The sequence below is a fragment of the Mus musculus genome, chromosome 2, assembly GCF_000001635.26.
Source record: "Mus musculus strain C57BL/6J chromosome 2, GRCm38.p6 C57BL/6J".
NCBI classification, from domain to species: Eukaryota; Metazoa; Chordata; class Mammalia; order Rodentia; family Muridae; genus Mus; species Mus musculus.
Window position 1 is genome coordinate 120,298,853 of NC_000068.7, and position 26,940 is coordinate 120,325,792.

The 26,940-nt window shown below is 49.9% G+C and overlaps 2 protein-coding genes across 12 annotated transcripts in view; both read right to left on the reverse strand.

Annotated features, from left to right (window-relative positions):
* Positions 1–1,099: 1,099 nt before the first annotated feature.
* Pla2g4f (phospholipase A2, group IVF) lies at positions 1,100–15,313 on the reverse strand. 5 transcript variants are annotated; one of them, NM_001363075.1, is made up of 20 exons: positions 15,094–15,313; positions 14,195–14,264; positions 13,455–13,591; positions 13,253–13,378; positions 12,912–12,952; positions 12,627–12,669; positions 12,165–12,231; positions 9,353–9,516; positions 9,122–9,235; positions 8,711–8,748; positions 8,373–8,508; positions 6,150–6,286; positions 5,701–5,923; positions 4,724–4,838; positions 4,401–4,538; positions 4,215–4,322; positions 3,875–4,090; positions 3,345–3,511; positions 2,045–2,231; positions 1,114–1,776 (listed from the first exon to the last, which is right to left on the reverse strand). In NM_001363075.1, exons 1-20 carry the CDS (start codon positions 15,202–15,204, stop codon positions 1,553–1,555), a joined length of 2,562 nt encoding a protein of 853 aa, NP_001350004.1. In that variant the 5' UTR covers positions 15,205–15,313; the 3' UTR covers positions 1,114–1,552. The 5 variants fall into 5 exon arrangements, with proteins under 5 accessions (XP_006499715.1, NP_001350004.1, NP_001350003.1 ...); NM_001363074.1 differs by having other exon boundaries at positions 8,373–8,511; NM_001363073.1 differs by having other exon boundaries at positions 14,195–14,267.
* Positions 15,314–17,608: 2,295 nt separating this feature from the next.
* Positions 17,609–26,940, reverse strand: part of Vps39 (VPS39 HOPS complex subunit) — a 36,682-nt gene continuing 27,350 nt past the window's right edge. For 5 of the 7 annotated variants that reach the window (NR_027618.1, NM_001363053.1, NM_001363054.1 and 2 more), the window contains 12 exons: positions 26,534–26,675; positions 26,334–26,420; positions 25,779–25,852; positions 25,339–25,437; positions 24,731–24,848; positions 24,181–24,309; positions 23,006–23,108; positions 22,758–22,803; positions 22,035–22,184; positions 21,800–21,934; positions 20,614–20,705; positions 17,609–19,257 (listed from right to left, as the gene is read on the reverse strand). Coding sequence is in view for 5 of the 7 variants with exons in the window: in NM_001363053.1 (NP_001349982.1) it covers positions 19,182–19,257; positions 20,614–20,705; positions 21,800–21,934; positions 22,035–22,184; positions 22,758–22,803; positions 23,006–23,108; positions 24,181–24,309; positions 24,731–24,848; positions 25,339–25,437; positions 25,779–25,852; positions 26,334–26,420; positions 26,534–26,675 (1,251 nt within the window). In the remaining 2 variants the exon portion in view is untranslated. Of the gene's footprint in view, positions 19,258–20,613; positions 20,706–21,799; positions 21,935–22,034; positions 22,185–22,757; positions 22,804–23,005; positions 23,141–24,180; positions 24,310–24,730; positions 24,849–25,338; positions 25,438–25,778; positions 25,853–26,333; positions 26,421–26,533; positions 26,676–26,940 lie in introns of all 7 variants that reach the window. The other 2 variants (XR_001782888.2, XM_030251658.1) reach the window with 2 other exon arrangements.

Below are 26,940 nucleotides of genomic sequence, written 5' to 3' on the forward strand. Positions count from 1 at the left end.
GCCTGGCTAGTGTGTCTCTTATACTAATGATTTTCATGGTTCCAGTAAATTCTTTCACTTTCTGGTAATGGACCCTGTATGACTCTATAGTGTGTGGCTCTACTTCACTTTCTTAATTTCTAAACATAATTTCTTCAAACTTTCTTTGCAAATCAAGCATTAATCTGGAGCTACCATTGTGCAGTTACTACATTGTTTCCAAGATGAGAGCACACAGCATGCACCTGGGCCACTAGGAATGGCTGTGCTGTGCCCCATGCCTCAGTTTTTAATTATTTAAGAATCATTACATCAAGAAACATCTAGTTTCATAGAATTCACCAGAGCAGATGGAGAAAGAAATAGGAAAGTCAAGTATAATAGAATAATTATGCACCCCAATGCCAACTAAAAAGCACTCACACACAAGTGAGATCTATGCAGCCCTTGTCCAGGGCTAAGGGTCAGGAGAAATGGGAACACTTTTTTATAAATAAGCTGTCGCAGGCTTCTAGGATGTCTCCATCCAGGCCTGCTGTGAGCAGTTCCTTATTTCTGATGGTGGGTCTCCTGGAGGGATGTGTCTCCTGTTTCTCAGGGTCCCAGATGCCATCCATGTCATGGTATGCTGTCCCCAGCAGGAAACAGCCTGACCAGGATGGATCTCCTCTTTACAGTTTGGAATTCTACTTATTCTCAATATTTGGAAGGTCCCAAGTGGATCAGGAGAGATGGGAAAGAGAGGGATCTATGTAGATCATCAGATGCAGGAATCCAGGCTAGATCCACCCCCACTTTATTGGCTCATCCCATGTGAAGGAATAGGTACTAACTGGCCCACCATAGATGGGAATATATACCCACATATACAATGTATGCAATTGTCCATTTACCCAGCCCCATCTAAATTACCCACTTGTCTCCTGAGAACGGGAAGACAACATTTGCACAGTGTGGCAGCTGTATATATGAAGCAGAAAACGTGGTTTGGGTAAAGCAATGTGCCCAGCCATCAGGATGGGTCATCTTGGTACAAATCTCATGAGCCTCAGTATGGAAGCCTGATGACCTCTGAGGAGGGCGGAGGGGCTAGGATGGAGAGAAGAACCAGAACACAGGCTCAGTGACACAGGCTGGCGACCCACATAGCTGCTGTTTATTCTCCACATCACTGAGTCCGGGGGTTTGGAGTGGGTCAGAGCTGGGCCACTCTGTGGAAGTGTGAGCAGCTGTAGTTCTGCATCAGTGTAAGGACAGCTGGTTCCTCAGCCCACAGCTCTGTGGTGAAGCTCTGAATGCTTGGGTTCTTTCCAGAGGTCCTTCTGTGGTGGGGGTGGGGGTGCGCCTTCTGATGAAGCTGCTGCCTGGCTCTCTACACCCCAATATAATATGAACTCTGTTCTCTCCTGCACAGGACCCCCAAGCACTCAGAGAGAGAGAGAGAGATACTGCCCCATCTTCTCTGGGAAGGAGAAGTGGAAAACAGAAAGTGTTTAAAGTCTTCCCTCTCCCTCAGCATACTCTGACTTAAGGTCCTCCATCACACCACCACAGTCCTCTGACTCTCATGTGATCAGCCCCCAACCCTTCCCCCAGCCTGCCGCCGCCGGTCCAGAGCCAGCTGGAGGGCATGCCTGATAGTCTCCTTGTTGTTCAAGACGTTGTATCGGCTCAGGGTCACCAGCCGATCAAATTCCTTGGGCTCGTAGGTGAAATCCATCATGCCATAGGCAGTATCTGGCCCGTTGATGATAAAGTCCCCGAAGGCCTTCTCCTCAGCTGTTTGTCGTTCCACACCTGGGAGTGGGAAAAGCAAGACTAGGCTGGAGTACTCTGTGAAACTGACTGGGGGCTAGCTGATAGCCCTGGACACTTTCCTGCACAGGTGATCTGGCTTGCTCCCTCAGAGAGGCCATCTTAACTCTCAGGCCCATTAGAAAGAGATGGCTCATTGTGGACACAGAGGTCCAGGCAGCGGAGATTAGTCCAGGCCTCCAGGCAATGCTCTCAGACTAGCATCCCATCTTCCCCTGGAGGCTAGAGCAGGCTTGTGACTTCCCCTTACCTGGGGCCAGGTGCGTGCGAAAGGTCCTGTTGACAAGAGGGAAATGCAGCACGATGGGCGAGCAGGGGTCCTCTGCCTCAGCAAACAGATAGCATTCACGGGGGTCTTCAGAGTCCTTGGGGTCCACCTCAATCCTTGGGAAGGGGATCCCTCGGTCCCGGCAGTACTTCTCTGTCACCTGCAGGACCTGGACAGAGAGGTAAGCTTATGATCCCCAACTGGACTGCGGCACACTCAGGCTTCATACTAGCTCTGTATAGCCGAGTGACTTTCTGAGACACCTTTCTATTTGCCAAATAAAGGTGGTATGGTGGTGTGAATAAAAATGGCCTTCACAGGCCAATAGGGTGTGGCACTATTAGGAGGTGTGGCCTTGTTGGAGTGGGTGTGGCCTTGTTGGAGGAAGTGTATCTCATTCTCTTCCTGCTTGCAGCCTGCAGATCCGGATATAGAATTCTCAGCTACCTCTCCAGCACTGTGTCTGCCTGCAGGCCGCTATGCTTCCTGCCATGAGAATGACGGACTAAAGCTCTAAAACTGTAAGCCAGCCCCAGTTAGCAGGCCGCTATGCTTCCTGCCATGAGAATGACGGACTAAAGCTCTAAAACTGTAAGCCAGCCCCAGTTAGATGTTTCTCTTTAGAAGAGCTGCTGTGGTCACGGTCTCTTCACAGCAATAGAAACCCTAACTAAGACAGTTGGAAGTAAGTGTCTAGTGAGAGCATAGTGAATTAGCAATAATTAGCAAAAGCCAACCATCAAGCTAGTCTTTCATTCCTGCCCCTAATATGGCCGTCCCTTCTCCAACGCCTCCTCGTTCCCTGTTAAGGGGCTTGGTTACAAGGGCAGGGTTGGAGGAGGTTTTAATATGTTCTCCAATCCTAGGCAGTCATTGGACAAGGGAGATGAAGAGGAAGTCAGAGAGACCACCAGACCCACATCTGATGGATGGCGTCCATCCACTGCTACAGATTTTGAGGCACTCCCTGCAGGTGTTTCCCTTAGAGGGTTTTCACGGCTAGTGTTACCATAGTAACAAAGGACAGCACCCTCAGCCCCACCATGGAGCAGGGAATCCTACCATAATTGGACAGGCTCTAGGACAGAGTCTAGAAGACACCTGAGACCGTTTTTACACACATTTTTATAATCCCAGAATTCTCCAGCTGGGAGATCTGACTGTCAACAATGTTTAAAAAGCACCCAACCACCAGTGGTCACACTAAACCCAGCCTCTCTCTCAGCAGAGATTTTCTCCTCCTCCCTCTACTTTTTTAGAAGACCCCTGCCTCCTTCCTCACCTCAAAAGGGCCTTCCAAGGAATAGTCAAAGGACACAATGAGGTCCACAGCCCGCTGCGGCTGCAGGACCAGTGGAAATGGCGAGTTGATAGCAAAGCCTCCATCTACTAGGGACAGGAAGTCCTTCATGGGTGTGAGCTGGTTGGGACAGGCATCAGGGTATCCATCTGTAAGATACACAGGGATAAGTACAGCTGATCTTGCTGGTGACCCTCTTCTCTTTGCATTGACAGTCACAGTCTCGAGAATTTTCCTGCCTCCCAACAGCTGTGGAGTCCCTCACCCTAGCCCTCCTACCCTGCCTCTCAACTTTCAGCAGTCAGGAGGCCATGACTTCGCCTCCTCCATTACCTAGAAAAAAAAACAATGCTGGCCCCAGTGAGCCAGATGTGTATATAGGAAGGATCCACTTATAACTTCCCCTTTCCAGGATGGATGGCTCAGAGGTTAAGAGCACTGACTATTCTTCCAGAGGACCGAGGTTCAAAACCCAGGACCCACATGGCAGCTCACAACTGTCTGTAACTCACAGTTATGTGAATGCCATGCATCTTCAGAGACCACGAAGTCCTTTCTAGCTGTGTAGTCTTTGTACATGCAGAGACCTCGGGTAAAGTTAAAGGTCTGGGCACAAGTAATACGGGAGGTGAATATGTCCAGCACAGCCTGAGAGAAGGAACTCATTGGCGTGAAGAGTCTGGTAGGCAGCCGTGTGGGGTCCTGCTTCCGTAACTTTGGCCAGTCATCTAGGTGGGAGGCAATGAGAAACAGTGAGAAGAGGAACCATCCTTTGTCCATCTCTCTCATTCTTCATCCTTCTGCCAGGGCCCTGGCAAGTTGCTGGCAAGTGGTGGTAGCCTCTGTTCTCACCTGTGACACTGACACTCCCCCTGTGCCAGTCCAGAAAGCTCAGGCTTAGGCCTCCCAGCTTCAGGAAGATCTCATACAGGCTGGCTGCAAAAGCACTTCCCCACATACCTACAGACACAGGCAGGGTCCCAGATCAGAGCCTGGATCCAGCCCTGCCTACCTCCAAGCTTCCAAGTCTAGACTCACCCTGCAGGTAACAGATGCGGGGCTCTGGCCAGAAATGCAGCAGCCGGCCCATGAAGAATTCAGAGCCAAAGAGTTCCGTGGGAACGTAAGCCCCGTACTTGGGGAAACCGACCTCATAGGGGGTGAACTCGCACCACTCTGGGGGAGAACAGAGTAACCAGGGTCCAGGTGACTGAGCAGGAAGCCTTCCCCAAACCAGCAATTCCACCAATCACCAAGGTCTCTGCTTGTGAGCACCTCCCACTTGTACCTAATGGCCCCATCTCCTCCACCCTCCTACCACCACCTTCCTGCCTCCTTCCTTTGTCTTCACATCCGGGCACCTGCAAAGTCGTCCCCACTGATGTTTTTGTGGACATTAATGCTGGCATAGATGGGGTATGGGTTCTGACCCTGGCTGACCGTTTCTTGCTGGTCTGACAGCTTGGCAGGGTTTTCCTGGGCAAGAGAGAAAGTAGACAGTTGGCTTGGGTGGGGGTGGGGGGGATCCCTGTTCTCTATCCCCGGGGCTTGATCCCCGGGGCTTGATGTCAACACCCTGAGGGGTGTGGTGCACCCATAAGAGGGATTTCATGTTGTTAAGACCTTTAGACTTCAGCAGAGCTAAGACTCCTGTGGGGTTTTTATAATTTCAGTGCCTCTGGGACCACCCTCCCCATCCTTTGTCATCCCAGAAGGGATATCAGAATAGAGAAAGCTAGACCAACAGATTTAGGGAATCATTGAAAAGCCAGGCTAATTTCCTTTTTTGTTTCCTTCCTTCCTTTTTTTTAGATGGATTTATTTTATATATGTGAGTATTTTGTTGCTTTTTTCAAACACATCAGAAGAGGGCATCAGATCCCATTACAGATGGTTGTGAGCCACCATGTGGTTGCTGGGAATTGAACTCAGGACCTCTGGAAGAGCAGTCAGTGCTCTTTACCACTGAGCCATCTCTCCAGCCCTGAAAAGCCAGTCTAATTCCTTTACAAAGAAAACCACTAGGAGATGTTAAGTTCTTATCTTAGGAATGCAGTATCACAGGTGACACACACTTCCAAACAAGAGCTACACACGGTGGCTCAGCTGCTCTGAGCCTTCTGCCTCTGACAGACTGGGCCTGCAGTTTTAAGAGCAACCTCGCTGGTGGCCTTTGCCAATGAGTGGGTGTGGCACTGTGCCTCAGAGGCAGGCGGGAACCACTTTGAGAACAAGCTTTTACTGGGCTCTAGCCCAGGAGTAAGATAGGAGTAAGGCAGAAGAAAAGTGTGAAAAGGGAGCAGGGATGGAAGAATGGAGTCACTTCCTGTTCTTTTACCTCCTGGTTCAGGAAATACTCAATGATGAGGCCCCACAAGTCAGTGAAGGACATGCTGTGTCCCCTGCTCTCCCAGGCTCTCTTTTCCCGGGAGTAGTATTCAAACTGCTTTGGGGACAGCATCCCAATTTTACTGCTGCAGACTCGCTCTGAGGCATATTTAATGGGGCCCTGCAAAGCCTTCTGGGACCAGGATGGATCCCTGTAGAGTGTAGAGATGCACCTGAAGACAGAGGGGAGATGCTTGGGAGTTAGAGGACAGATCTCCCCCTGGTACACCTGCCATCCTGCTCCCTCACTCAGGCATATCCCTGCGACCCAGCCTCCTCTCTCCCTGACCCCACGAAGGCAGGTTCTCAGCCCCATATCAGAGACTCCATCCGATCACCTGGACATCCTTACCCACCCATAGCTCAGTTTTGCTCTGTGCTCTACCCCGCCTCACTTACCAGGAAGACCCAGAGACCCCACTCAGGTAGGTCACGGCATCCAGAAGACCAAGCTCCTGCAGCCCAGCCAGGCTGCCGTACAGGGAAGTCATGGCTCTGGTTCCACCCCCAGAGCCTAACACGGCTACCACAGGTACCTGAACACAGCAACAGTTTGATAGCAACAGCACTGGGCTGTATGTATTACTGCTTATCCACGGCAGGCATTGGCTTATCCACTGCCATGCCGTGTATTAGCTCACTGAATTCTCCCAGAAACCCAGTGAGCATCCCTCCCCATGTTGTAGATGACAAAACTGATGTGTGAGGTCCCAGAACACTCTGAAGGCAGGACAAAGTGTAGGTTGACAGTTTTGTCGCTGAGTGGGTGTCCCAATCTCTCCACTTGAAGTCTTGCTTGGTTACAGAAGATAGCTGGTTCAGGCTCCATGCCCCCATTACTAGGAGTCTTTGCTAGGGTTACTCTCTTAGATTCCATGAGATGGCTGGTTCAGGCTCCATGGCCCCCATTACTAGGAGTCTTTGCTAGGGTTACTCTATTAGATTCTGTGGAGTCTCCATTGGATTAGGTTCCACCTTGACCCCCAAGTGCTCCCCCCATTCCAGTTGTTTCTCCCGGTATTTTCTCCCTCCTGACTTGATCCCTCCTGTTCCCAACCCCACCTGTTCCCTCATCCCCTATGGAATCTATTCTATTTCCCCTTCCCAGGGAGGTCCTCACATCCCCCTTAAGCCCTCCTTGTTACTTAGCTTCTCTGGGTCTTGGAGGGGTCACAGACTGGGACTCATGGGGGTTTGCAAAGATCAGGAAGCCTGTGAGGGGTCTGACCTAGGTCCTCTGCATATATGCTATGGCAGTAGCTTGATGTTCTTGTGGGAATCCTAACAGTGGGAGCAGAGGCTGACTCTGACTCTTTTGCCTACTATGGGACCCTTTTCCTCCTACTGGTGGCCTCATCCAGCCTTGATGTGATGGTATGTGCATGGTCTTATTGTAGCTGTTTATGTAGTGTTTGGTTGATGTCCCGGGGAGGCCTGCTCTTTTCTGAGGGAAGGCAGAGGTGGGGTGGATCTGGGAGAGAGGGGAGGTGGAAAGACTTGGGGAGGGGAAGAAAGGGAAACTATAGTTGGGATATAATATATGAGAGAAGAATTTTTTTCTTTTTCTTTCTTTCTTTCTTTCTTTCTTTCTTTCTTTTTTTTTTTTTTTTTGGAGACAGGGTTTCTCTGTATAGCCCCGGCTTTCCTGGAACTCACTCTGTAGACCAGGCTGACCTCGAACTCAGAAATCCACCTGCCTCTGCCTCCCAAGTACTGGCATTAAAGGCATATGCTACCACTGCCCAGCAAGAGAAGAATTTTTTTTTAAAAAAGGAAAAATTCATTTACTGAGGCCCTACCCCTCATAGATGACTCTGCAGATAGAGCCTATAAGGAAGTAATATGGTTAGAATCAGGTACTAGGAGAGGGCCTCAACCTGCCAGGACTGGTGTCCTAAGAAGAAGAGGAAGAGGGCTGGACATGGAAGGACATCCCTGGAGTACCAGCACTTGGGAGACTGAGGCAGGGGATCACAAGTTCAAGACTAGTCTGAACAATGTATGAGGTCAGGCCTTTGCTACTTATCATTAATACTTACCATTAAAAAAATTGGGAGGTAGATGAGGTGGCACTTGCCTTTAATCACTCACTACACTTGGGAGGCAGAGGCAATTGGTTCTCTGTGAGTTCGAGGCCTACCTGGTCTACAAAGCAAGTTTGAGGCCAGTTGGGACTACATAGTGAGACAGTCTCAAAAGGGAGACTGGGGGAGAAGAGAGCTTCTGCTTCTGCACACACACACAGATACACACATGTACACACACACACACACACACACGGGTTGGGGGGATGGCCATGTGACACCACAGCAAGAAAGCAGATGTCTACTAGTCAGGAAGGAGGCTCCATGAGAAACTGAATCTCTGTTGTTTAAACCACTCAACTGAATACTCTGTTGTGACAGCCCAAGCTGCTAAAGCTATCCACCCACTGCCAGGATTGTGTAAGTCCTCATTCCGATTCCTGATGCTGGTCATGGCCACTGGCTCTGGTGAGCTAGCCCATGGGCTCTCTTCATCCTCTGCTGCCTATTCCTCCTCTGAGCTTCCTGTCATTTAGTAACCATACAAGCTCTCAAGGGGATACACTGGATTGAGTCAAGTTCATCCTTCGTCCCTTACCTGGTCACAGTGCAGAGCCTCACTCAATCCCATCACCCGCTGCAGGGCCTTGGACGCCACCTGCTTCCTCTTGTCCAGAAATTCCTGCTCTCCATCACAGAGGTCAAAACCAAGGCGCAGGTCCAAGTCCCCAGAGCTGCTTCAGAAGAAGTAGATGAGTATGGAGAAAACCTTGAGTCCAGTCTACATTCTGGGGAGCCTCACAGACAATACCCCAGGGAACCTCCATGGGTGGGAGGTGGTCCCCAGTAGCCTGGACCAAATGGGCAGAAAAGCAGAACCCACTGGAGTATTTCCCACTTCCAGCCAAGCCCCTTCCACCAGCATTCCCATCTCACCTCATGTCTGCCTTCATCCTAAGAGACACCTGCTGGCCCTGAAAGAGAGAGACAGTAGTCCCCTCATCCCTGAGTAAGTAGAGTCACACACACACACAAGTCTTCCATGTTAGTGAGCTATGGCGAGGACGACATAATGGAGTGAGCCCGTGAGCCCGTGTGGGAGGAGACTCCAGAGTGCCTGGGAGGTACCACTTCCATCCCACCCCACTCCTCGGCTCTCTCTGAGTAAGTAGAGTCACACACACACACACACACACACACACACACACACACACACACACACACACACACACACACACACACACACCTGTGGCCCTTAGTGCTCAGGTAACTGGCCAGTGTGGGCTCCGGACCTCTCTCAGTGATCACGGGGCAGGCAGGAGTCCCCAGCATCAGACTAAATTTTACCTCCTCCAGGTCCACAAGTTTCGTTAACTCCTCGTTGAGGGGCAGAGAGGAGAGCAGGATGCTTGCCTTGTCCATCTTGCTGGTCTGAGCTTCCAGCTCATCACTCGGGCCACTCTGTGGAGAAGAGAGCCGAGGAGTAGGGTGGGATGGAAGCGGTGCCTCCCAGGCACTCTGGAGTCTCCTCCCACACGGGCTCACTCCATTATGTCGTCCTCGCCATAGCTCACTAACATGGAAGACTTGGAGCTGTTCTTGCAGCTTTATGTGCAGCTTGGGGCTCAGCACTGGGTTCACGTGGAAGGTAAAGTTCACTGGGAGGCCTGGCTCCGAGGTTGGCTGCAGAGGCTGTGGCTTTTCATAGGCCCCAGGCACTGCCAGCTGGATCTGCCTGGAGCCTGAGGGCAGAGGGCTAGATGTAAGTGTGGCTCAGGACAGTTATACCCGGATGACAGCAATTCCTTCTCTTCCCCAGGCCTCTGCCCCCATCTCCCTGCTCACTCGAGTACTTTGACCACAGGAAAAGAACCGTGAACTCTTGGGTTCTATAATCAATCAGCCCTGATAGGGTTGGGAAACATACAGATATTAGGAGGGAAGAGAATGTGTCAGCCCATAGCTTATTGGGCTGGTTATTTTGAAATTTTTACATTAATACCTAACATATAACTGATTATATAAATAGACACTCATTATTGCATTCGTTACCAGTTTTCAACTGTTAATATTCCCAACCTCTTGACTCCATTCATGCATCCCGTTCCTTGCTTAGGGAAGGCTTGTGGCCGAGGCAGGTTGCTGTGGCCTTAGCTTCCAAAAGTAATAGATCTAGGGAAAATGTAGAGGCTTGGACAAGGAGGTAGAAGGCAGAGCAGCATTCTGGGTACAGAGGGTTATTTATTGCAGAAGAAGAAGGGTTGGAGGTTAGCTCAAGCTAGCTAAGACCCAGGCTGAGAAAAAGCTTGGCAAGGAACAGTGGGGTCTCTTCCTGCCTTGCTTCTTAGCAACTTTGAGAGGTGGTAGATGTCTAATGTGCAGGCCAAGGCAGACACACTGCAGGGCAGAAAAGTCCCAAACACATCACAGAAGCAATAATGACCCAAAGGGCTGGAGGACAGCTGAGGTCCAGATAGAATCCTATCCTTGCACAAGACAAATCCAGACTTCACATGCCCTGAAGTAGGAGAGACAACCGGGAAGGTGCCATTTCACTCCCTCCAGGGTTTATGGCCCAAGATGGAGTCAGACTACAATGTCATGCACTGAAGAAATGCCAGATCTTTCGGTAAGGAGAATGGCCTTGGAGTGTGGCAGATCTGTGGTTGGTCCTGGCTCACCCATGTATTGGTTGTGTGACCCAAAGAGGTTAGTGACTGCAGCTGCTTTCTGTGGCTGCCATGAGGAAGTATGATCAAATAGATGTCACATGCTCAGCATAATGCCAGATTCTCCATGTCACTAGAGCAGCCTTTCTCCCACAGGTTCCATTAACTGCCACGCCACCAGGTTCCACAACCCCACATCTGATGACTTCCCAATATTCTTTCTCCTTGCCATGTTGTATGTGTGTGTGTTCTCAGTTCCTTTTTTTCCTCAGAGGAATGAACTGGATCAAGAGACACATTTCAGCAATCCGTTTATCAAAGCAAGCACTCCACAGAGAAATCACAGAGGGTTACCACAAAGCAGGAGAAACACCGTGAGTTCTGTGTTGTGGGTTTTAAGGAGGTTCTATGAATATTTTTGTATTGGGTGACATATTCAAAATCAGAGTAGACTTAACATCCTTTTAGGACATCCCTCCCTCCCCAGGGTCCTTCTAAGAAGCAAAGAGGGAGGGGAAAAAAATCACAAGCTTGTCATTTGTGAAGACGGAGACTTTGCACACATTTACTATGAAGGAGCATTCTGACTGACAGGAGGCACAGCTACCACGATGCAACTGTAGTTTTCTTGGTTAGCTCCTGTCTAGCTCTTTTGAGATTGCTTAAGGTTCCATGATGTCATGACTTTTAGTCGAGACATTTTGTTATTTTTGTTTAGGTTGTGTTGTGTGACATGCTTGTGTGTGTGTGTGTGTGTGTGTGCGAGCATGTGCAAGGGCATGCCAGGTATGTGACTACCCATGAATGTGCACACATAAGGAGACTAGAGGATGTTAGTGTCCTGCTCTGCCATGCTCCACCTTATTCCCTTGAGATTAGGTCTCTCCTTGAATCTGGAGCCAAGCTGGCTGCCAACAAGCCCCAGCAATCCTCCTGTCTGCTCCCCATAGCGCTGGGAGGTCCTGCCCAGCTTTTGAAGTGGATACTAGGGGTTTGAACTTAGGTCCTCAAGTTTGTGTAGCAAGTACTTTATCTACTGAGCCATCCCCTCAGGCATGTTTTTGTTATTTTTTTCTAAGACTGAGGTTTTACATTGAGGATAGAGGCCTCAATTTTACACAAAACTGGCAGACTACACAAACTAGAAACGAGACACACTATCTTTTAGGACTCCCTTCTCCCAACTTCTCAGGTCTTCTACAATAACACAAAGACTTTGGTTCCTCCACTAAGGAAGTAGACTATGCCACCTGCATTCCAGCTTCATATTTAACCACATGACTTGTCTGGACCAGTAACATGTTAGTGGCTAGGATGTGAGTAAAGGCTTAAAAAGCATTTGCTCAATTGAGTTTGCTCTCTTGCACCTCCACAGAAAACTTTTTTTTTTTTTGCGGGGTGGGGGTGCAGTGTGTGTGTTGAGATAGGGTTTCTCTGTATAGCCCTGGCTGTCCTGGAACTCACTCTGTAGACTAGGCTTCATCAAACTCAGAAATCCTCCTGCCTCTGACTCTCAAGTGCTAGAATTAAAGGCGTGTGCCACCACTGCCCGGCCTCCGCTGAGATCTTAAGAGTATGTCCAGGCTGGTCATAGAGGTGGTCACTCTCAGCTGAGTCCTTGTTGTCCTCTCCCTACTTTAAGCTGTGAAAATGTTAAGAGCCACCTCTTTCCCATCAGATGCAGGGAGAAGGCAAGTTCTAAGGCTGAGGACAAGACTCACCCAACTCTCCAAGGGAGGCTGTCTTGTCTCCAGTGACTGTGCCCTGAATTCTCAGACAGGGGTGAGCCTGGAGAAAGCAGGTACTTTAGGAGTCAGAGAGCTCACAGGGTCCGACCAGGATGGAGGGAGGTAGGAATATCCAGGGCCAGGGCCATAGCAGCTCTTGGTCCTTATTGGCAGGGATCTTTTGTGACAACCCCCAAGGTAGTGAGTGCTATGTTCTTCCCCAGGACTCATAAGAAGTGGGCCTTGGTGAAAAGGGGGCCCTCAAAGGCTCCCTCAGCAGCCAGAGTCTCAGGGGAGCAATGGCTATATGATGCCCATACAGGGTAGAGGCAGCTTCCTGTTCTTCACTCCCCTGGTGCATCTGCCTTCTAAGGAAGGACTTCCAGAGACACGTGGGCACCATGGATTCCCTGCTCCCCAGTCCCACACAGTCCCATACCCATCTTTCCTCCTCACCACCAGGACACCATTGGTGACAACTTCAGATGCAGGCGTCTGACTGTAAAAGACGGAGGGATCGTGATGGGCTATCACACCCTTTACTACGGCTAGTAAAACAATATGGCCCAGAGCAGCCTGGGAAGCACAATCGGGTTGCAATAGGGAGGTTTGTCACCCAACATGCAAATAGGTGTCAAAACCAGGCTGTCCTCTCGGGAGCCAGGCCTCTAAGGCAAGCGAGAGACTTGAGGGTTGGCATTTGGAGTAAAATGGATAGACACCAGGTCTAAGTAGACTCACCTCTTTTCCAGAGTAAATTCTACTTCCAGCTCTTTTGGATCCTACACAGGGGTGATGAAGGCATCAGTTTTCAAGAAATTTCAAAAATCTCAGGAGTTGCCCCTGCCTCCCACCTCTGCTCAGCTCTAGGACCTAGGAGATTAGTCTGGAGTAGCATCTCATAGGCTTAGGGGGCAGTAGCATTTCCATGTAGAGCATCAGTCATGCAGAAATACGTGCCAGGTACTGTTCCAGACTCAGCAGTGACTAAGGTCAAACCAAGATGGCTTCCTGTCAGCGGCCCAGGGGACAGGGGATCCTCTGCTGGAGATTTACTTACTGTTAGTCCCGGCAGACCTCACCTGCTGCCTGGTGAAGTTTTTTGTGCAAGGCTGGCCTAGCTGAAGAGTACTCGTGTCAAACAGAATGGAGAAGACATTGTCACTGTCCAGGACATCCTCGTCATAAAGGGCAAGCTCCAGGACGTTCTGGGGATAGGACTGAAGGGTCAGCATTGTGGAGGACGTCATTGGCTGCCATGCCCAGCCCCTTACTGGCCCACACCTTCACAGCGCCGTGGATCTGATAGGGAAAGGTCTCATTCCATTCTGGATCACTGCTGTTAACCACTGTCCTTGTCTGACTGGGGCTAACAGAAGCCGTGGGCAGCCACAGTCGAACATAGCAGTCGGCTTTGGACACTGCAGGTAAGCGGGGGAGGAGACTTGGCATCAAACTCTGATTGTTGAAAAGGTTTCCTGGAGGCTGGACTCAGAAAGGAAGGAGCAAGGGGAGAGGAGGCTGTCTGCCTGTGGTGTTCCAGGCTCTACCTTAGCCAGGTAACCTCCCACTCAACTGACAGAAATCCCCACAGCAGCCACAGTTCAAAGGATCATGTGGTAGCACAAACCATTGAGTAACTCCTTGAAATGGCCTGATTCAGGCAATAGAACTCTGTACCATGTGTGGGTACTGCCAAAGCTCCTGGAAAGCAGGCATTGATGTGTGGCAACGGGGCCTAACACACCCTCAGAAAGCCTCCTAGAGTCAGGAGGAGGCTGAAGTCTGCCCAACTCACCCCTCCAGTGTGCCTGCATGCCTCTATACCCCACACCACACCAAGGTACCCTCCCTCCAATGATTAACACCACCCTACCACCCTACTCCAAGAGAGCACACACACACACACACACACACACACACACACACACACACACACACACACACAGACACAGAGAGAGAGAGAGAGAGAGAGAGAGAGAGAGAGAGAGAGAGAGAGAGAGAGCAAAGCAAGGATTACTCACACTTATCTGTGTGCTGGATGTTTCTGGCCCTCAGCACCTTCACTTGAAGGTCGTAGTATGGGTGGGTTTCCTGCTGAAACAACAGAACCCTAGGAACTCAGTTCCAGGAAGCTAGGGTTGGCCTGATCTCCTCTCTCAAGTGTTTTCTGGCTTGAGTTTCTACTCTGTCTTACCATAGAACTTGCCTGGCCCAGGTCACTAATGCTCCTATGCCAGGAGCTCTGGGAAGCTTTTGCAAGGCGCAGGGTGCTGGGTGGTCAGGATTGGTGAGGGGCCTGGAATCTGGGGACCAGCTCAACTCTTAGTGTTCCCATGAGCAGCTAAGCTAGGTACGCTTTATAATGGTCAGCCTGCAGCTGCCCTCTAGACGTGACCTGGGCACTAGGATAATGTATTTAAGAAGGTCAAACACTAAAAGAGAAAGCCAGAACCCACTGCACCCACCAGCTTCCATGCAGGGGCTGAAAGACCAACCAGAGGCAGGAATGGGCAAGGGGAGGGGAAGCCAAGTCTCCTAGCTTGTTCTGGTCTGATAAGTCACTAGATTGAAGACTGAGCTCAAAACAAAACAAAACAAAAATGATGATGCCAGATTGCAGCCTTCTGGGTGTTAATCTACCCCCTGAAAACCCAACAAACCCTTCTCCCTTCTCTCCACAATGGTTATACAGCTAGACTAGTGCATTCCTGGCAAACCAACCACAGGCAATGGTCTCAGGCCGCCATCATTTCTTTTTGGAGGCCTTGGCCTGTCTCTCTAGTTTGAGCTTTTCCAGGTTGTCTGTGGTATGTTCCACCCTAAATCAAACCCCAGTGCAATGGCTGGCTTAGTCCCCACGGGGTGCCAGCCATCTCCCAGGACTCCAGCCAGCTTTTCCCAAGTGAGATCAGTACATTACCCGCCTATGCTTCCATTGTGGTTCGCTCTTTTCTGTCTTCCGTAGCAGTATGGCTCCAAGAAGGGGAAGTCCCTTGCCTGCCAGCCACTTTGGCTGGAGAGTCCAGGGCATGGCCAGCAGTAGCAGCTCAGGTCCCAGTAGGGAGCTTGCCTGTTTCCCAGAGCCACCCTTTCTCTGGCTATATTCACTGTCGCTCAGGTCTGACAAGTAGCACAGGAGTGGGAAGGGTGGAGCCACTGCTAGGCTGAGGCACCGGGGCTGGAGGAGGGGTTTGAAGTGCTCCAGGAGGGGTTTGAAGTGCTCCAGGAAATGAGTGGAGCCTGCTTTCCCTAGGCAATAGGCAAGTTGCTCCCTTTCCAAGAGACTCTTGGGGTCCTGCTTAGCTCTCTGGTCTCCAACTCAGGCCCTGCTTAGCTGAACTAGTTGTGAAAAACAGACACCACTCCCATCCCTTGCCATGTATGGGTAGGGCAAGAGCCCAGATATTCTTGTTTCCAACTAGTCTGCCATTAGCAGAAGTCAGGAGGTACTATAATCAGGGCTAACCTCATCTAGCTGCCAGAAAGCCCCACACCATCTCTCCTTCAAGTCCCACTTTCTCCACAGCTCTTAAGCAGAAACAGAAATCTCTGGCTCGGGTTTTTATGGGGAATCACTGACATTTATTGTCTCTTTTGGCCTCCCTCAGTTATTTCCTTAACACAAAGGTCATGGTATGTCTGTACCAAAGCCACCCACACCCTGAAAAGATTCATTTCATGACTCCTTTCCTGGGTTGGTAGAAGTGCCTGGTGCTTCAGGCATAGAGGCGGGGGCATGGCCAGGTATTGTAAATAAGGACAGAAGAGAGGCAGGCCTCTCTATCCTTAAACTGCCAGAGATAAAGGCTTTAAAGTGTCCATGACCATTTTGAGGCTCCGGCTGCAACCGCATGTCATGTCCTTTCCTGTGGACCACAGTCATCTAGGTGGCGAGGCAGGGACAGTGGCTAGCAAAAGTTCCTAGGAGACTCTTTTCATCTCTTTAACCATAACCCTTTCATATAGCTAAGGGTAGTGGTACACAGAACCCCAGGACAGGCAGGAGGCTCACTTGAACTCAGCATCGTGAGACCAGTTTAAGGTACCAGATAAGACCCCCATCTCGACCAGGTAATCTCTACTGCCTTCCCTCCCTCACACATCCACAGCTGGAGGCTGCAATGACATCCACAAAGGTGAATTAACTCCCAAACGAACAGGCCATGCTCAGACCAGAAATTCCAGAACCAGAGGTGACGTAACTGTGGTGACCTGCTTCACCTCAGATAGATTGTAAAAGAGATCTGACTCAGAGATGGCTAAGCCCAGCCCCCTTGCTGAACATGGATAGTTCAGCACCTGGATCCCAGGCTGAAGCTGGGGCTTTGGGTAAGGAGGGGCAGAGTTCTAGCTGGCTGAGTGCTTTTGGGCTTAAACCATATTCTCTGCTCGGAAGCCATCTCCCCATGCCTCAACAGACATGCCTCAACTCAAGTTCTGGATGCTTTTCACTGGCAGAAGATCTTCAGGACAGCCACAGACAGACAGCTAGGGTATCACAGAGGGACCAAACTGGCATTTTAGAACCAGGAAAAGTGAGCCAACTTTACTTTTCAAACAGAGTCCCTCCCTCTTACCAATTCCACATCTTCACAGGAGTCTTCTGGCCATAGTGAGCTTCAGGAGGCACAAAGCAATGGTGTATTAGATTCTGGGATTCCCAGAGCGATGATGGAAATATTCTGTGCTTGTGAGATCAGCCACACATCCACAGCCACAGATGCTGTGCTGGCCACAGATGGAGGCTTTTGTGAGAGGAGTGTTACTCTTTTTTAACTTTCTGATTCTTTGTGAATTTCACATGTACTCCAATCCCATTCAACTCCCCAACTCTTCACATCCACCCTCTGCCCCCGCAACCTCCCCCTCAAAGGAAAACAAACAAACAAACAAACAAACAAACAAAATACTGTTGTGGAAGTAGTAGTGCATCAGTGTGTCCCACAGTACACCCCTTTGTCCACACGTCTTTACTTGGAAATGTTCATTACAACGAGTCACTGGTCTGGATCTGCTACACTATCAATACTGGATTCTCAGTGGGACGCATCTTGGATATTCTCTTGTTGCCCTGGGTCATGCAGCTTTGGATCTGCAGGACTGGCCCTTTTATGTGCTCCAGCAGTTAACAGATGGGGTAGATGTTGGGCTGGGCCAACTCAAAGCCCTGGATCTGAGCCTGGGTGGTAGCCGAGTTGGTCAGCCCACCAGCTCTCCTGCACCCACACCACCAGTGTGAGTTCTCTAGCACTGCTCTGGCTAGCTGCAGCAGGCAAGGAGCTGGGCCAGCCCCCCGACTCTCTTGAGAGGAGTGTTATTTTTACTGTTTTTCATAGTTACTAGCTGTCTTATCTTATTCTTCTCTCTTAGCTAAGCTACTATCCCCTTACATTTCCTTTAGTCTTCAGAAAGGGAAGAGGGAGGCTCAAGGAAACTTGGTTTTTCACTTATGTTTATTGAGAAGCAGCCTCCATCATCCTTAGGCTGGAGCTACCCTGTTCCCTCTATGAAGGGCAGGATCCTGGGAAGAAAGGATGGAGTTTAGGGAAACAGAATTAAGTATGCACACCACCCAGGAGAAAATACAGGCTTTATTCTACTGCTTCAAACACAGTTCATAAGAAGGGATGCTACAAGCCTACCAGGTAAAAGGGCAGGACTCACATGATGGCACAAGTTCTGGTCCTGTCCTATGGGGAGTGGCCTGGCATCCCAGTGCCACTCCCGAGGAAGTACATTTTAAGGTGGTGCAGATGGGTTCATGGGCAGCACTGTTTTTTTTTAAACTTTATGTATGGGTGTGTGGCCTGCATATATGTATGTGCATGTGTGTGCCTGGTGTCTGTAGCCTCCAAGGCCAGAAGTTGCTGTGTACCTCTTGCTCTGCGTACCTCTTGCCGGCTCCCTGACATACTCAACAGAGCTGCTCCTGCATTACTCTTTGCCATTCCTCAGTGCCCCACAAACCTGCACGCCATCTCATCACTATTGGTTTCTGGTCAGCTGTTCCCTGTGTGCAGTGAGACATACTTTACCAAGCTATCCTAGCTCGATCCTCCAGTCTTGCAGAAGAAAGGCCAAGGAACAACTATGGCCAGGAAAACAACAGGACAGAAAGTGGCTAGAGTGGAGGAAGATGCTCAGCGCTCACCTATAAAGACTCAACAGCCTGTCCAATCAACAGCCTGTCCAAGCAGCTGGTGAGTGGCCGAGGCAGGCACTTCTAGAGAGATCCTGCCTAGACCACACACCCTGCACAGTGCTGCCCCGGGGAGGTACCAAAGCCTACACCTACAGAGACTTGTGTTCTCCTACACATCTTAGTAGAAAAGTTCAGCTCCTGAGACCCTTCATACAATGTCCATGACACCTGCTCATCAGGGCCTCCCATTTGCCACATTTAAGCATTAGTTACTCTACCTCCCACTCTACACAGTGGGAGGGGAAGCGTGGACGGTACAAGGGAAGAGATCCAGGGGTAAAATAAATAGTGAGGAAGAAAAGGCGACTGAAAACGGAAGGGATAAGCAGGGAGACTCCTGGAGAAAACACTGGCAGTATAAACAGCCTGCGGTCAGTGGGCTGGCAAGCTCTAGTGCTGGGCTCCCATGGGACTCTCCAGGCCGCCATGCTGGGGGAATCTTGTGAAGCTGTGTAGTTATTGTAATAGAAAACTCACAGTCAACAACCCCATGGGTACAAACACTTGAGATGAAATCTCCTTGTCCAGATGATTGGTATACAAAGGCAAGATGGTGCATTTCCTCCTGTCCAAGCAGGGGTTAAACTCCTGGAATTGTCTGCAACATAACAGCGTAAGATATAACTAATCTCTTCTAGTAAAAAGCCGGCAATGCCAGGTCACAAGTCCAGTTAATTCGGAGATGTTCCAGAGAGCAAGGTGGCCAGCATCGTCCCTGGTAGCAGTGCACGGTTCTCAAGGTGGCTGCTCCTTCAACTCTCTGGGAAAGCTGAGCTGTCCACTGCTGAGTGCTTGGGCTGCCGGGCTCAGGTGTCGGCTGAGTTTACCTCTTTGGAGCAGAAGTAGTGCACAACCACCCCATTGGGGTATCTTGCAAATGCACTGTGTGGAAGAACAGCTGAGAGTGAGTGGTGTTCTATGTCTCCTCCAGCACCTGCAAGAGGCATCAGCCCCAGAAGCCACCCCCAACCCAAACAGCAGCCTACTCCAGTACCTCTGGACCAGAGCAGGAGCTATGCACCACCCAAGTACACGCAAACAGCTTTGTCGCTCCCTCAGTGCAGGGACAGGGTGTAGGCTAGCGGGAGTTGTATCCTCAGTGGCACCAACTAATCACTAACCAAGCAACCAGGCAAATACGTGGACAAACAAAAAGCCAGCGCAGAACATGTGCCCTTGGCTTGGCACTGGGAATCATGTTCAGCAGAACTCGTTCCAGGATAGTCTAATGAAGTACAGCAAGTCCAGCCTCTGCTAGCTGAGCAAGAACAGGCAGCTCATGCTCCCTACAGGCCAGGGGACCAACTCTGGGGCAGGTCTCTACAGAATAATGCTGGCTCAGGAGGTTGCTCAAGCCATGAAAGAAGATGGAAAGATCTGGGGGCTCCTCCTCTCCATCTGGCCTGTAATACCTGTAACCCCCAGGCATCACTGGGGTGTGGCTGAGGCAGGAGGGCTCATTCAGAGTTCCAAATCAGCCGGAGCTACACAGCCAGCCCACACCTCAAGGAGGCTCTCTGTACGTCTTGCATCCTCTTACTGGTTTTCTACTTCCATTGCTAATTTTAGTTGCCAGAGAATTAGAGCTTTCTGGGGAAGAGTTCAACAGCTCCTCAAATTATTGAAGCTCTTTCCCCACAGATATGGCTTGCTCTGTTAAAGCTCAAGAACTCAATGAAACAAAAAAGCTACTCTCCAGGGGTGAGGTCAGTGCTGTCGTCACGGGACAGAATCTCAGACCACCAGGGGCTGGGCTTCTGGATGTGCTTGCTACCTGATGTGGGGAGACAAATCCTTCCACCTCACTCCCGGCACCTCCAGGTTTTCCAAGACAAGGGTTTCTCTGTGTAGCCCTGGCTGTCCTGGAGCTTTCTTGTAGTCCAGGCTGGCTTCGAACTCATAGAGGTCAGCCCGCCTCTGCCTTTCAAGGGCTGGGACTACAGGCACACACCACCACAGGCCAGCAGAAAAGACAAGTCTTGACTGTAGGTAGGACTATTCCCTTGGTAGGGAGTGCAGAACGGGGAAACCCAGCTGGAAGTAGGGAGCAGCCACTGCTCTCACTTTCTTGACTGGAATGCAATGTGACCCCTGCCTCAAGCTCCTGCTCTCTCTGCTGCTTTGTGGAGTATTTTATCATAACAGCAGGATAAGACACTAAAGGCAGAAATCTCCCCTGTCTGCTTCCACTCTCAGGGAACCACATCTGCACCCAGATGCTGCTCAGGTGGGGCTCACCTGTTCCCAATCTTCTTCTTGCATACCATGCACACCTTCTCCTCAGTGATGATGCACTTCACCTGCTGGTGTAAAATTCGCTCTTCCTGAACCTGGAAGAGATTGAGAGTTCCACATCTGGAACACCATTTGGACTGCTGGATCACCTGAGCTAAGCGCTGCCTTGATGACTACAGGTGTGTGAAAACTCTCAATTAAAAACCAAAGGCCTTCCTGCTGGAGGTGGGCTCTATAAGTTCCCTCTCCATACTGTCGGGCATTTCATCAAAAGTCCCTCCCTATGAGTCCTGGGAGTCTCTTACCTCCCAGGTCTCTGGTGCATTCTGGGGGGTTCCCCCAACCTCCTATTTCCTGAGGTTGCCTGTTTACATTTTTTTTCTGCTGGCCCTCAGGGCTTCAGTCCTTTTCCCTCACTAACACCAGATCAGGTTCCCCTCTCCCCGCCACTGCCCCTCTACTCAGTCCACTTTCCCTTGAGGGAGGGGGTTGCCATCCCACAGTCACACCTCTGAGCCATAATTGTTTCTGTCTGAAAGAATTACAGGGATGGAAATGGAGAGGAGCCTGAGGAAAAGAAGATCCAGCAACAGGCCCAAAGTGGGATCCAGATCAAGGGGAGGTCCCAAGGCCTGACACTATTACTGAGGCTATGGAGAGCTCACAAAAAGGGACCTAGCATGACTGCCCTCCGAAAGACACAACAAGCATCTGAAAGAGTCAGATGCAGTTATTTGCACCCAACCAATGGACAGAAGCAGCTGACCCCTGTTGTTGAATTAGGGAAGGCAGAAAGAAGCTGAGGAGAAGGGCGATTCTGTAGGAGGACAGGCAGTCTTAATTAAACTGGACCCCCAAGATCTTTCTAACACTGGACCACCAAACAGACAGCATACATCAGCTGATATAAGGCCCCCAACACACATACAGTAGAGGACTTCCAGGTCTATGTTCATTCAGAGATGATGCACCTACCCAGGGAGTTTAGAGGTCAGGTGGGGTAGGGGGTGGGGGCATCCACATGGAGACAGGGTGGGGTAGGGAGAAGGGTGGATTGGGAGGGGTGGGGAGTGGAATATGGAGTAAAAAAATGAATTAAAAATAAAATTAAATCAAAAAATTAAAAGAACAACAACAACCCCCCACCCCCAAAGGCCGCCCACCCCTTTGCGAGTGTGGAAGGCCATACCCTGAGGAACTCCGCATGGAGAAGATTCTTAAGCACTTGATTGAACCGTTTCTTTTGTGCATTTTCTTCTAAGACCTTTTCTAGAAAGATGCGTATGTCATTGATCTGAGTGTTTGCTGGCAGAAGGTTGATTGCCTAGGGCAGAGACAGGATAGGGAGATCAGGATGAGACCAAGAAAGCTCTTGCCTGCCCGCTCCCCCAGCCAGCCCTGTCCCCTCCCCCAGCCCTCCTGACCTTGGTGGTGTCTAATTTGCTGTAGTGCAGCTCTAGGACTTGCAGGGCAGCCTGGAGGTTGGCCTGTGGCTCCAGGAGCTCCAGTTTGATTGGCCCCAGGCAGTGAATGCTTGGAGGTGACAGGTACATCCGAAGCAGGGACAGATACACCTGTTACACAGACAGAAACACGAATTCCAGGCCTGCAGCCACCCTCCCAGGACCCCCAAGCACTGAGTCTCCCTGGTGACTAGAGGGCTGGTCCATAGCAACCATCTCCCTGGTGACTAGAGGGCTGGTCCATAGCAACCACTGGCATGGAGCACTCCAAACTCATCACTTTCCCCTGAACTTTTTGGCAAAATCAAGCAGCCAAATAAGGACACCAATACTGCTCTTTCTCTGAATGTCTTGTGTCTGTTTAATGTTATACCATGCACAGAAAGTTAACACAGCAAATAACCTAAAGATTTCTCATTTTTTAATGCTCTGAAGGCTGAGAAACTGGCTATATTTCTAGTGCCACAGGATCACCTCATCCTAGGGACAGGGTGGGTAAGAACAGATGAGTAAGCCAGAAGCAAACCCAGGCAGATGGTCACTCCATTTCTTTCCGAGGAGACAAACAATCATATACCATGTCTCACTTAGTGATTAAGTGCCACTTTGGCCACACTGGAGGGGTGGGGTCTGCTATAGTGACAGGAAGGGCACATGCTCCCCTGGTCACAGATGCCTACTTACATCTTTGTTGCCTTCTTTGTTTTGGTCGTAGTGTTTGTGGCAGTACCTGCAAAGGAGGAAGTGGTGAGAGCAGGCAAGACGGACTGCATGGCCGGTGTCCACGAGGCTGTCAATAGTACCGGAACCTGACTGGCAGGGGGAGGTGAAATGCCCTCTGCAGCTAGGCATAGGGGTGGCCTCATGGCTGCTCATCTCTGTGAGGACTGTCTTGATACTCCTTTGGAGGTGGGAGAGCAGGGCTGACTTACTCCTTAGCCATCTTTGTGTCCTTCAAGACGTGGACATAGATGAAGAGAGCTTGTTCGTGCTTCCCCATGCGCCCCAACAGGAGAGCTCGCTCTTCTAAGAGGCCTAGGAGGGGAAAGGACTCCAAGTAGCTGCCACTGCCATTACATAAATATAAGAAAGGACTTGGAGAAGGCCACGATAGCTCAGTAACAGCACTTGCTGCCAAGTCTGATGATCTGAGTTCCTCAGACAAGGAATCCTTTATCCACAGGACACACGTCATGGCACATACATACATACATACATATATAGTAAACAGAATAAAAAAATTTCAAGAATAATACATGGAGGGAGATTAAAACCACGAAGCCAATCCTTCAAAAACAAAGACAAAGGAACAAAAAAACCCATAAAACAAAAACAAAATAAGGAGTTGGGGCACAGCTCAGAGCACAGTACATTCTCAGCACACGTGATGGCTCAATCCCGAGCCCCACCATACTAAAATATAGTGAAATAAAATAGTAAATACTATTACCTTTCTTTAAGGGAGAAAATTATGAAAGGAATTTTTAAAGGAGAAGGAAGCTAATTTCGGAGGTTCTATCCCCATTCTCCATCCTCCCGTTGCTTCTGTAAACAGGGTCTCTCTACATAGCCTTGGCTGTCCTCAAACTATGTAGACCAGGCTGGCTTTGAACTCACAGAGATTGGATTGGCCTGCCTCCTCCTCTCAAACGCTGGGAAAAATGGCATGCACCACTATGGCTATGGCTGGCTGTGTTTCACCCTTTTAACAATCCATTACCTGAGCAAGAATACTCATCAAACAACCAAGTTCATACAAACTAGGAACCCCAGAGAACGTGAGGCAAAGACTCGGTGTTCGCTGAGCTGATGCCAGACAGATTTACCATTTTCTCGATGAATCATGCCAGATTACAAGGAGTACTCAACAACGAGTTCATCAAGAATTACTTTGAAGCAACAGATTACAATCTACAAATTAGCATATGCTTCACACCCATAGTCTTTCTCAGCCTCAGCAAAAGAGGGATGTGGAGGAACAGGAGTGATGGCCGGGAAGCCTGGGCCCTCACACACACCTTTGAGGAGGGCTAAAGACAGCAATAAAGAGAGATGAGCCGCCTCTATGCTTCACTGAAACAGCTCTGGCTCTAAGCTAGACACTCACCATCAAAGGGAAAATCACAGATGAGCCGGCCTGGATCATAGTGGCTGGAAATCTCCAAGAACATGAGCAGCTTCTGTCGGTATTCTCCCAGTTCACCTCCTTCCTCTCCAGCAGGGACTGGACTTTTACCTTTAAGGGAAACCACGCTCCATATGAAAGGACGCTGTTAAGCAATAATGTGGGGTCCTATGAGGGAAATGGGGCTCAGAGATGTCACCCTGTTATCAAGGAAGGGCTTCCAAGGAGTTTCCCAGGGGAGTTCTTTTACTCCATGATCTCACTGGTTCTAAAACACGCGTGGGACATTAAGGAAGCCTGTGAGCAGACAATGTGTTGGCCAGCATGTCTCTTAGCAACACAGATGTCATTCTGCAGACAGATTGGTTCTTCTGTTTTACCTGAGGGAGTCACTCAGTGTCTCTGACTCCTCTAAAGGACTTCCTGTCTACCTGGAGAACAACAGGGCCTGTTTCCCCAAACCACACGCAGGCATCGGGCTCTGTCTGACTGCTAAGGCCTGGGGCCACCTGCTTTGGATGGGCACTGATACCTGTGGGCAGCGACAGAAGGTAGTCTTTCATCAGACTCTGCACTTTCTCACAGTACAGCTGGATCAGGCAATTGTGGAACTGTGAGCCTGTCTCCTCCCACACGTGGATGATGTGTTCCTGAGGTGGAATGTCAGTCAGTCTGGTTGGTACTCGCGTCTATCTCCTAGCCTCCCTCGTAGGTCTCAACCCCATTTTTCCTTAACTATGCTATAAAGATCACCAAGGGGCAGCTCGTCCAAAAACTATGCTAAAACCCAGTGATGTCAGGGACGGTTTCTTCTATCTAAACTGAAACCTACTCTGTAGACCAAGCTGGCCTTGACCCCACAGACGCCTGCCTACCTCTGCCTCCCAAGTGCTAAGATTAAAGGCCATCCTTCTTCATTCCCTTGGTTCTCTATTAGATCAAGACACTCTGCTAAGAGGAGTGTTCCTAGCTTGGTTCCAGGGGATTACGTTTTTTCAGAGGAAGCTGAAATAACTGTTCTCATATTTTCACCAAGACCCAAGTGAGCTGACCGTACCTGGAATCTGAACTGCCTAAGTGATTCATATGCCTCATGATATGAAGTTTAAAGTCTTGTGGACTAACCCAACTGTACCTTACCAGATAAGGAATGGCTAGAGCCTTGAAATTCTCTATCAAGAAGTTGAGTACTCGATCTCGTGGCAGAGACTCTACCTCCGGGAGGTCTTCAGTGAATATCTGTCAAAACAAACCTGAGTTCTACAAGCAGAACCTCTGACTTAGGCCACAAACACACAGGCCTGCAAGGATTAAGGCTGCAGACACTTTGAGGGGAAGGGTAGACAAGGTACCAGTTGCTGGCTGGTTTATGGGGGTTGAGGCTAGAGCCTAGCATCTTTAGAACAAGGCTCCTTCTACATACATATGCTGTCTTGTCCACATGCCCACTTTAGCCTGTGACTCCAGAGGAATGGTATAGTAATGGTATTATCTAGCCTCTTCCTGTGTCTGTGGCTCTCTCACCAAATATAATCAGGATCAACTGTGGCACCAGACAAGCCCAGGGGCCCATGACCTACCTTCAGGCCATCTTCTGGGAAGTCTCTCAGCACCCAGACTGAGTAGGAAAAAATCAGATGAAGGTTTTCTGTGCCTTCAAAGAAAAAAGTAAGACTTGTTAGCAGTTGACAAAAGTCAGGCCTGTCCAATAAGACTGGAGGGTAGGTGTGCAGGTATAGATGTGACCTTAGAATTCATTTTGTGGACAAGACAGATCCAAGCACCAGCCTCAGATCTGCTCATTTCTTATGGTCTGGCCACATACTAAAAAAAGGATTTCACTGTTCAACCATGGAGGGTCTGATGCCAGGCAGAGGAACAGAACTGATGGAACACGAGGGAAGAGACTGACCTGACTCAGGAATGGCAGAAGACCAGGCCTATACAAGCAGGAGCCTCCTCCACAGCTTTTAAATGTGGGTGTGGAAGCACGTGTCTTCAATCCCAACACTCAGGAGGCAAAGGCAGGTGAACCTCTAAGTTTGAGGCCAGCCTTGTCTACATAGTGAGTTTCAGGACAGCCAGCATTCCACAGTGACATCTTGTCTCAAAACCTACCACCACAACAGGCTTACCTAAATGCTGCAGATACTGCACCGTCCTCTCGTGGCCTTTCAAAGGTGAGTTTGCTTTCTTGGACTGGTCCACTAGCACCTGCAGAGCTGGCCACAAAGCCCAAGAACAAACCCATGAGCCTCTCCCTCATGTGAGGTCCACTGGATTCTGCCAATATCAAACGTCTCTCTCCCAGACTCTGGAAGGTCCCTCAGGTCACCTTTCTCATGGAGCCCCTTCTTCTCATACAGGATGATCAGCTCGCTGTACTTGTGAGCCTTCTTCAGCACATGCTCACTCTCCTCGATATGACAGTGGTTGTTCTCCAGGCGCAGCAAGGGAGCCACCAGGGCCACATTTGTCTGTGGGGAGATAGGATGCTGATGTGGGGCCATGAGGGACAGCAGCAGAAGCTCCTTCCTGGGAACCCCACCCTTCATTTGCCCAAGTCTGCTCCAGGCTCAAGGGCCAGGGGCATAACAAGCATAAGACGGCAAACAGTCCTTGCTGCAGGATGACAGGAAGTGGCCTTTAGAGCATTTACATCTTCAGCACACATGGTCGTGTCTCAATGTTCTGGGGGAAACAAACAGGTTACTCTCCTTGAGGAACTACTGTCCCTGTTGA